This window comes from Condylura cristata, unplaced genomic scaffold, assembly GCF_000260355.1.
Source record: "Condylura cristata isolate star-nosed mole 26May11 unplaced genomic scaffold, ConCri1.0 scaffold00016, whole genome shotgun sequence".
NCBI lineage: Eukaryota > Metazoa > Chordata > Mammalia > Eulipotyphla > Talpidae > Condylura > Condylura cristata.
Window position 1 is genome coordinate 45,886,698 of NW_004567117.1, and position 10,997 is coordinate 45,897,694.

Sequence of the window (10,997 nt, forward strand, 5' to 3'; positions counted from 1 at the left end):
AGACCCTTCCTCTCAGCTTGTCCTGCTGAAATACTCAGTTGGTTTTGCTGGAATGTCTCAAAGATACTTGAGATGGGAACATGGGCGATAAGTGGTAATTTCTGATCTCAAAACATCAAGAAGTCTTTCTGAAGTTTTCAAATTATACAATTATGTCAAATTTTGCATTTCACTAAAATAAAGCCACAGTTTTGTCTTTCTAGAACTTGATGTAAGGGAATTCCCAGAGGCCGCTTTCTGGAGCATTTTTGCATACTAATTATTCAAAGGTTTAAATCACAGCAGCAGCACCATCTATTGGGGAGGTTTCCCTGAGACAAAGACTTCTGCATGTCTGCAAGTAAATAGAAAAGAATAAATGTACATTCATTTGAATTTTCCATTATTTCAGTAAATCATTTGTCCTCATGACATGCTCAGGAATAGGTGAGAATCTGAAGATGACATGGGGCTCAGTTGGTGCTATACATTTTGAAACATGAAAAAAATAGGTATCAGAAGTAATAGGCCTTAAGGGAAAATAAGTCTTCCCTAATTATCGCAGGCTCTGCACGCATGCTTTGTGCCTGCTAATGATGGCGGAGATGTGACAATTTCCTTTAAAAATCCAGCCCGTATCATTCTTTTGTGCCAAGGTAATTCAGATGCAATGGACGAAGAGCAGATTAGGACATGATCCACTGATTATAACTTTCTGTTGGATTTATAGCACCAGATGGCTTAATTATTCTCAACACTTCTCCATCTCTGTCTATCAGGGAAACCAGATGTAATTTCTACCTTCTGATGTAATAGATACCTAAGATTGAACACAAGAAACGAAATATGAAACACAGAGCAAATAACTGAGATAGAAACTTAGTGGAAGTACACCTGTGTAACTAAGCACAGGTACCTAAAGCTCCTTCTTTTCCAGCCCATCAAAACTGGTTTGCAGATATAGTGAGGCAGAGCTCCGTGGAAGACATTGATGGTGTAAGTTCTGACTCTACGCACTTACTTTTACTCCACAGACACACACACAGGAAACACATGTATGTGTGACTGTGTAAATAAAACAGAATTCATGCTTTCTACCAGCACCACTTGGTCATGCATTTAAATTTTGCTTTTCTTACATCAGCTTTTTATCCATGATGACCATACCAAGTAAAAAGTGCCAAACTGCTGAGTCATGTTCCCCTATCAGTCTGTTTCAGAAGGATTTCACATCATGCCTTATTTGCTTGTTGCTTTGTCTGTCTTCTAAGGATATGACTTGTCTAGTCTAGCATGCCTTCTGATTTCCCACATAACTCGCCATCTTAGCTAAGCAGAACTAAAACTGTTCCCAAAGGTACATTCATTTCACCGCTAGGTATGGAAATATCTTGCATTTGGCTGCATTTCCCTTTCATACCTTCAGGCTCAGCTCATGAGCAACATCAAATATCCAGCCACGCACAGGTGGGAAGAAAGCTAATGCGGGACTTGGCAGGTGGGTGACCAAGTGAAGTTGAATATTTAAGGTCAGTGCCTAAAGGTCGCTATTTTTGTGGGTGAAAAATATAAATCAGGTTGTTCCCATTAGGAAATACATATTCAAATTCTAACTTTCCACCCACACTAACCGCAGGCCACCCTCACCACCACTCTAATTGGATATCCTGCAAGCCACCTTGAGCACTATTTTACACAACAATGATAAATTCTGTACACTCCAAGTGTGTCTTCGTTTTTTCTGTCATCATCCAAAGCACACGGTCTGGCCCCTGGGCAGCAACCCGTAAATGCTGTGGAATGAAAAGGCAGTATCTGTAGTCTTTTCCCAGAAGAATAGATCATTCTTCTAAGTAACATAATTGCTCTTCCCACTGACAGTTTACAATTCTGGAACAAAAGCTGTGCTATGACATCTTGACATGGTTCCTGGGAATATGAAAAAAGACGGGATCACATTTTCATGTTCTGAATTTGTTTTCAGTGATAGACTTCCCACTGGAAGTAGGTTATTTACGACCTAATAGTTACTTGACTGGAAAAAAAAAAAGTTAGCAATGCAAAGATAAATAATAATTCTAATGTTAATTTTAAACCTGCCAGGAATCTAAGAGTCTTGTAAAAATATTGCAGGAGAGGGATGCTTGGAATAAGCATTTACCAGTTTCTTCCAGTAATGTACTTATTTATATTTTAGGGTGATTTTTAAGTCAGTTCCATGATGATCACACACTCAGGAATACAAAGAATGATTAAAGAAATAAAGTCAAGGAAACATCAGAGTGTTCTATAGCTGACTGGACTTTGAAATCATAGGCTGGTGTAACTATTTTAAAATACTCTTTTAAAATTTTATCTTAGCAAATTATGCTGCAGTGATGCATTCTAGTAGACCGCCAACATTGTCCACCTCAGCATTTTTTTTTTGGGTCACCTTCAGTGAATTCAAATGCCATGTCACTGTTCCTGAAGAGTGTGTGGAACAATAACAAAAGCTAAGACATTGGTAGCCAAGTCACAGACCAGTAGAGACTTGTTAATGAGTAGCCTCCATTCTGTTAGGGCAGCCCCAGCATGAAGCAGCATTCCAACCCTGGGGAGCCATGCCGCAGGCATTAAGAGGAAGGAATGAAGATTTCTTTTCCAAATTAAGTTGTCAAGGAGCTCATTCACACTGCACACCAAGTGTATGTGGGTGAACTGATGAAGATGATGATTTATGATGCCATAGACACTTAAGTGATTCTAGTGATGGAAAATCCACAGCAAAATCCACTTAAGAAGATCAAACAGAGCTTCTATTATCTGTAGGAGGTAAAGCCATGTGACTTTTGCCCTTACACATTGCAAGTTGTCCTACTGGGTTTGGGAATCGAAGGAAGTTCATTTACTTAGAATTCACATTTTGGTCTAAAGTTATACAGACTCACAGATGCCATTTTTTCCCCTAAAGTTTATACTCATTAGATCTACTTTAAAGGAATTTTGACAAGTCTTTTCCCTTTTTTGGAAGGAATGGTGAGCATTGGATCTGACTAATCATATCAGTGATAGTGATGTAGCATATCAAACTTTAAAATGGCTCTATATGTAGCCATTCATCTGGAGAAGCAGTAAATAGACATTTTGGGGAAATCTGTCTTTAAAAACATATGTTTGAAAAGGCTGAGCAGATACATCAACAATCTAGACGGGCATCATGGTAAGTGGAGATGTCTTCACTATGTTTCATTGAGAGACAAATTGGATCACAAAGAAAAAGTTAAAAATGATAAAACCAAAAAAAAAAAAAGTGGGAATTGTACAATTGATGGGCTTGGTCCTTAAAAGCTAAGCAAATGAGTGTTAAGTGTCTTATGAGAATTGATAGGTCCTGATCATACTTGATTTTTTAAGTATCTGTCATACCCAATTTCAGTGGCAAAGTGCCAGCTTTAGAAATAAAATACCAATGACAGGTAAATTCCTATATAGATTAGGCAAAAGGGGAAAAAACTCATTTAAGATCTGTGGTTAAGCCAGTGTTACATTTTTCATAAATGTTTTCAGAGTGTGAAGCCTGCCCCTTTGGAGAAACTTAATGTCACCATCCCTGAGCCCAAGTTTATTTACAGCATCTCAAATACAGGTAAGAGTTTCATTCACCTGTATCTATGCATGAGATTATTATATGCTTCCTACACTGCAGAATAAAACGAACATTAACTATTCACAGAAACATACCACAACATTTATTATAGAAGTTTGCAAACTTGGCCCTCCATGATGACACAATGACTAAGAGTAGCACTATGAAGCAATCCACAGCCACTGCAGCGCAAGTTCAATCCCCAGCCGGGAAGGTGACCCACATGGCACAGCAGGCCTCTCCTGTCTCGCCCACTGCTCCCCTCAACAGTGTATTTCAGTAGATCTGCCTGTTATGCTCCCCACGCTCTCTGGTGAGTCCTCTCACCCCAACCTTTGGCCAGCACCCCAGGACATGCATAAATAAATGAATCTCGAAAAAAAAAGTTGTCAAACTGGTAGGGGTAATTGATACAGCATCTTTCTGCTTCTTCTGCTCTATGTAAGGCATGAGGGAGTATCTTGTGCTTTTCTTGGTTTGCTGCTTAATAGGATTCATCAGATATTCGTTGCACACATTTCTAGCTTTCTGGAGAATGTGGTCAATCTATCTGCTTTTTACTTCACCATGAAAAAAGTCAGGCCCAGGTGCTCGTTTACAAGCAAGCAACATATATGTAATAGTACAATGACTGGCACTCGATAAGCTTGATTCCTGGATGTCTAGGAGATATTACAAGTAAAAGCAATGTTTCAGCAAGGAGTTTGGTTTGCTTTGTGTATCATTTTTACCTCTTTTAATGGAGAGTTTTGATGAAAATCATTTTGGGTTAAAAAAAATTACAGACTGAAACCTGTGATCTCTCTACAGGATTCCATGAGCTCCCATTTCCTTTGCTCTGAGGAGCCATTGAAAGCACGAACTTAAAAAATGTAAAAGTTTCTTAAACATAACCTGAAAAATGTAAGGTTTTAGGGTGCAAAATAAACCTCAGGAATTTCAGGTGGCTGGAGCAGTTTCTTATCTGGAGTTGAATCACAGGATTTGTATTCCACTTAGACTTTTTTAAGTGAAGATAATACACAAGGTCAACATCTCCTACCAAGAACAATGACATTTACCAACATCATAATAGAACAGCCTATTTTCTACTTCTGTTAATAAATAACAACCAACAATGAAGCTAGTAGGAAAATGCAAACATCTTGATGTGCTCACACTATTAGGTCCCTAAGAATCAATAGGCTACTTGAGTATAGAACTTTCCCCCCATGCATAGCTGGCGGACATTCATTTTAAGTGGCTGTCATAAGTGGCGTGCTGGAAGGCCTGGCTTTCCAGAAACACTCCCCTGTCTTAAATGGTCTGGCAACCAGAACGGCTCATCTGCAGGCCTCTGTGTGCCTGGCTGTGGCCGTGGGGGCCGCGAAGGTGGCACAGGGCTCCGGGAAGGGCTGCAGCCATGGCGGCTGGCTCTGTTTTCCAGTGCAAAGGAAATGAGTTTCAGACTTGGACCTGCCCACATATTTCAGTAGACCTGCACAGGTGCTTCAGCTCCCTCAAAGATCCTTAGCCAAATAGCACCCAGCATTGAAAACATCCGAAAAACTGTCACCTCCAGCTTAACTCCTGTCCAGTGCAGTTGTGGTATCCGTCTCGAAAATATAAATAAAATATAGGAGTGGAATACTCCAAGTGAAGTTGCTTGCCTGGTATAAAACACACTCCTGAAAAAATGTACTTTTTGATTGGCAATTTAATAACTTATTTATTAGACAGTATAACCAAATGACAGCCTGTGTGTAATAAAGTCGTAAATACAAAGAACGGTGTTTTACATATTAGTAAGCAATAAAAATAGCAAATACTCGTACATCTCTCAGTCTCTGAAGTGCTGGCTTAAGATTTGTTTGTTTTAAATGGAACAGAAGGGCTTAGGAATGAGGGACAGAGAACAAAGTCACATGGGCGATCAAAGCGAGGAAACACTGGCCAACGTCCTGCTGTGAGTTACCAGCTCTCATAAACATCTCGCTAGTGTCAGCTGCTCCCAGCCAAAATACCCCGAACTCTCTTTAATGAATACTTCACGGTCTTGTTGTTCCTTACCAAAAAAGGAGCAGTGTTTTGATTCAAATTAAATGCTGCACCCCTTACACTCTTTATCTAAGGCCAGAAACTAAAACCTTTCGTCAAACTCCTTTCAAACTGCTTTTTCTTTTGTTGCTCACGGGACCTAATGCTTCCGCAAACATCTTAGAGACCCAGATGCCATCTTCAAATGTGTTTCCTTTATATTAGTGTTCTGATTGGAATAGTGGATGGGAACTTGTATCTACATCAATGATGTTAAGTGATAAAAGCATATTGCCAATCCATGAAGCCTTTTTTAGAGCTGCACGTAGCTTCTCCCCAGGAAGCCCCTGAAAATGTGTCTGCACTGAAATGCATTTCAGTGTCACAAACCCCCAGGCCCTGGCTGCCACTGTTTCTGCAGATGTGTGTTCATGTGTGTATTTTCTCAGGGGGTCCAGGCAATGGGGGCCCCAAGTCCTGATGCCTGATCTTCACTTTCAGTCATTCTGAAAGTTAGGAGAAGACAGGGAGGAGCAAGCCAGACAACAAACCCATTTATTCTGATTCTTAAATCATAACTTTGTAGCATCAATATTTGGGTTACATTGTTACACAAAGGACAAACTGACATCCGGTTTGAGGTCTCTTCTTTGATTGCTTTGGGATTCGCGCCGCTTCCTCAGCAGACGAGTCCTGCGCCGCCCGACCCCAGCTGTGTTTCCATAATACTGTACAAGGCGCCAGACGGGAAGGGCGTGAGAAGCCCTCCGAGGACACCATCACCACGGCCTGGAACTTCAGGGGCTCCAGAGGCGCCGGGCTGAAAGGCCAGTGCTGCGAACCTCCTTCCGTGGCAGATTAGAGGGTGCAGAGGGGCAGGAGCTGGCCTGCTGTCTTCGAAACACCTGACCCCCGTGTTCACCCAGAGGTGGAGACCAATACCGGGAAACACTGCTGGGACGTCCCCGGCAGCCCAGCGCCCAGTGGCCCAGGACTCGGTGACTTCGACCCCCTCGTCCGATGTGACTTGGCCACCAGTAGTGTCAGGTTCTAGAGTATTCCGGAGTGCCAGCCAGACCCAGAAATGCAGGTGCGTCGGAGAGAGTGTCTTGGAAAGAATTAGCAGAATTGTCCATTTCTCACTTTTACTTTGATGGCCAAGTACCATTTTTCTGGTTTGCACTCATCCAAAACAATAATGCACAGTATTTTTTGTTTGATTTGGTCTCATCCAGGAGTTTAACACACACACACACACACACACACACACACACAAAAGAAATACGGCTGAGGAGGGAGAGCTGAGTGTGTGCTTGTGGGGCGTAAAGCTTTTTTGGGTAAAAGTAAAACCACACACACGCAAACAATACAAAACTAAAGTCGCAGTCCAAGTGCAAAACTTGCTTCTCCAGGTAAAGCACTTCTTGACGGGTGTCGCGCCGCCCCCAGGCCGCCCAGGGCTCAGGCAGCAGGTGGCGGGCGGCGCCGCTCTGGTTCTTAAGGCTGCACAGACCTCAGCACACGCGGAGAGCACAGTCCCAGGGCGGCCGCAGGCCCACACGCAGGCTCTGGCCCCAGCTGCCGTCTGTCCTCCTGGGGCGGCGGCTCCCCTGGGGGGCAACAACAGCACGCACAGACAAAATAAGAGTGACTGGTCCCCACAATAAAAGCCGATATTGACTTTACAATCACAGGTACAGATTTGCTCAAATCGATCCTCTGAGTCTCCCGAAGACCTTGTCGTCTAGAACTCATCGGAGGCCAGGTGCCCGAGGAATGGCCGGTGGCCAGAGGACACTGGAGATGCAGACAGGGCGCGTCCTCTGCGCCAGCAGTCCGGTGGAGGCTGGAAACCAGGTGTCCTGTTCGGACAAGTTCAGGGCCTCGGGGGCGGATTCCGGGGCCACCAGGCTCCAGGCTCCTCAGAGGGGGAACACCAGGAAGCCGGAGAAGGTGGAGTACTTCCAGCCCCCCATGAGGTTGCCCCGCTCCAGCTTGAGATGCACCTTGTCTTCCCTCTCCATGAGCAGCAGAACGCCGTTGCTGGCGGCCTCCCGGGTGACGTCCTGGTCCCCCGCAAAGGCTGAGATCACTGGGTACCCGTTCTGCATGAGACTGACCTAAAACGCAGAGCGGAAAGCTCAGCAGACCCGCCAGGACCCCTCTTCCCGCACACCGCTCCTCGCTGGGCCCCGGGATGTGCTGTCTGGAGCCCCCCGCCGGGGAGGGCCAGGACCCAGAGGCCTCAGCTGCTGCCCCCTGGAGCCGGCTGCCCAGGTCTGGGGGCCCCTGCGGGGGGGGGAGGGGCGGCAGGAGGAGCCACCCCTGCGAAGACCCCCGTCGTGACCTACCTGGATGGTTTGTCTGTTGTAGACTTTGACCACGTGGAAGCTGAAGCTATAAATCCCCTTTCTCGGAGCTACAAATATACTGGAGGCGAGATCGAAATGGTTGCCGATATTTACTAATACCTGGAAAAGAAGGGGCACAGAGCTCGTCCCTGCAGTCTGCTGTCAGCAGACACACCCACGCGGCAGGGCCTGCTGGGCTGCGGGGCACAGACGGGGCCGTGCCCAGCAAGCAGGCCCACCGCAGGGGAACGTGGGGCGAGGAGCCCCACGGAGGGAATTAATAACGATCACTTAGTTATCCTACTGACGCACTGAACAGTGGATGGATACTCGGCCGGTCGGGCAAGACAGGGCTGCAGGGCAGACAGAAGGTAAAACGCGCTCAAGGGAGTCGGAACAGGTGTGGGGCGGGGGATGTGCACAGAAGCTCTGACAAGGTGCCCTGCGTGCGGCAGGAAGGTGCTAGGTGCCAGCAGAGTCAGGGGCAGGTGAGAAAGCCCGCTGCGAGGTGCAGGTGTTCCGGCCCAGGCACAGCCCTGCCTGCGCACAGTCGGGGATCGTGAATGGTTCTTGAGGGAAACCGCAGGATGGATAAACTTGGCGGCGCCTGCTCCCCTCTCCCCTGAGTGGCCGCACACACCCTGGTGGGACCATGACGTCATGCAGATCAACTCGATTACATAAGGGGAGCTGGAGACCCTTGCCCTCTGCTGGGGCCCCACAGGACCAGAGGTGATGAAGATAGCCAGGAATTCGATCCCAGGGGTCTGGCCATGGAGTCTCAAAGTGAAAGGGGGGCTTCCCAATGCCACATGCAGGGCGTGGGGTGTTCATACACCCGAGCAGCTGCTCTCAGACACGCTGCTCTGGGTGTGGGTCTGTGTCTACTCTGGCCCAGCGCCCCATGCACAGCCTGATTCAAACAACGCAATGACCCCCCCACACACACCCCAGCTTGTCAACAGTCAAGGAGAGCACCCTGGACCAGAGAACTGTCCTGGGATCAGAAAACAAGCCGTAATCTCTCACTGTCACTCCTTACTCATTTCAGGTGATGAGCCTGCAACTCCCAAAGCCATTTAAAAGCTGCCAGTGACATGGGGCGCTCTGCTAAGGTGGGGGTCAGCCTGCATCAGCTTCTCCTTAGAGCACCTTGCGGCACCCCACACTCAGGGTTCCACAAGAAGGGCCCTTGGGTGCCTGTTCAGACTGTCCAAGGCGTGGCCCTCAGTTGGCCTGATGAGCTTTTCAAAGGAAGAAGGCCCCTCTCGCCCAGCCCCGGGCCCTCTCAGCTCAGTGGCAACGTCAGTGTCCTGGTAGACGAAAGACCCTCAGCAACCCCAGACATGCAGCACTCAGTCACCCCCACCCGGGCAGCTGGGGAAACTGCCTGTCACCTACAGCTTCCCCAGACGTGACATCAGAACCCGATCGCGGCTTGCCTGCCCAGTTCTCTCAGCACCAGAATGATGGGTGGGAAAGAGCTGTGAAGACTGTCTGCAGGACAATGCACTGCAGGTAAGATAATAACAGAATAGCACACAGGAAAGAACTTATAGAGCACAGAGGCACCTTGTCATTTCTCGCTCGTGAGCTCCTTGATGTGTCCATCATCAAAATATGTTCCTGCCTTGTAAGTTCAATCAGATTAAAGAGAGACACCCCCCCCCCTTTCCTTTTCAGGTGCCAAAATGCAAAGCGAAACCAAACCCAAACTCCAAGGCCTATCCTTAGCAAGGTGGAGACAAACAGGTTGGCCAGACTGAAGAGTGTAGATTGCGCCACGTGGGCACGAGGGCCGGGAAGTCAGGTGTAGTGACCGCTGAGTGTCCATTTCTGGGAAGCCTCCTGCACTGGGCAAGGCCTGATCACACCACTAGGAGTTTGTCTGAAACACAACAGCCACTGGGTGGGGTGTCAACCTCCACCTAGGCCAGCCAGGGGCTCCCCAGCCAGGGCCTGCCTCTGGCATTTCTTCTTCAACTTAAGTGGCTTAAGACCTTAGGTCCTGGCTTTCCTCTTCAAAACTATGTATACAAGCATGAGCTGCACCCCAGCTCCCTATAGGGTGGACTGTTCTGTATTCTGCGTTGCTCAGAGCCGCTGAATATTCCATTTGTAGAGCACAGGCTCGGGCTGTCTTTATGTAACCTTCCTGCTATTTCCTGCACAGGCTTACCCACTGATTTTCCTGGAAGAGCAACATCCTTTTAAAGTAACCAAAGGCTGCATCTTTCTGAGAACTGGCTGAGGCTTCTGCAAAGCCCCTTCCGGAGCAAGGAGAGTTGAAATGTGCTCGGTTTAAGTGGGTCTGGCCTGCAGACCGCAGCCCACCGCACAAGGGACAGTCCCCTCCCCAAGCCTCTGCTTGGGGAAGTCTGTTTCATTCTCTAGCTTTCCCTTACTTGCAGAAAGCAGAGACAATCTCGGGGGACTGCCAGCGGGCAAGGGACAGGTTGCTGACAGTCCTAAACAAGCTACTCTCGCAGAGAGCACCCACGGGTGAAGTGGTGGTGGGAAGACCTCGGGGGCTACAGCCCAGGCGAACGGACGCACAAAGTGAAGAATGGTGTGAAAAATTAACTAGTTAAAATAAGCAAATAAAAGAGGGAAACGGGAAGCAGAGACGTGGGGAAGGGAGAGGGGCTGGGGGGTGTGGGCGGGAGGCAGCCGGCAGAGAACGGAGCCTGGGAACCGCCGAGGCGTCCGCCCCTGCCGGCGCCGCCCGGCCTCTCCACCACGGGCCGCGAGGCGCGCGCCGGCGGCTGACCTGGTCGAAGTAGATGGTCATGGTGCGGTTGCTCATCTCCGACGGCTCGTGGTTGGTGCTCCGCGTGGCGGAGAAGGCCACCTTGGCGCTGCCGGAGCGCACGGAGATGCCCAGCGAGGAGGTGACCGCGCCGTCGGCCGAGGGGCTGGAGTCGCACACCACCAGGCACTTGCCCTCCAGCACGATGGGCTCCGTGTCGTTCTGCGCCCGCACCGGGCAGCCGGCGGGCAGCAGCAGCAGCAGCAGGGCCAGC

General features: G+C 48.0%; 1 protein-coding gene across 1 annotated transcript in view; it reads right to left on the reverse strand.

Annotated features, from left to right (window-relative positions):
* Positions 1 to 5,295: 5,295 nt before the first annotated feature.
* CBLN2 (cerebellin 2 precursor) overlaps positions 5,296 to 10,997 on the reverse strand; it is a 33,937-nt gene continuing 28,235 nt past the window's right edge. The window contains exons 5-7 of the mRNA XM_004684033.2: positions 10,745 to 10,994; positions 7,975 to 8,094; positions 5,296 to 7,743 (exon numbers count right to left, since the gene is read on the reverse strand). Of these exons, the coding sequence (XP_004684090.1) occupies positions 7,546 to 7,743; positions 7,975 to 8,094; positions 10,745 to 10,994 (568 nt within the window). The 3' untranslated portion in view covers positions 5,296 to 7,545. The remainder of the gene's footprint in view (positions 7,744 to 7,974; positions 8,095 to 10,744; positions 10,995 to 10,997) is intronic.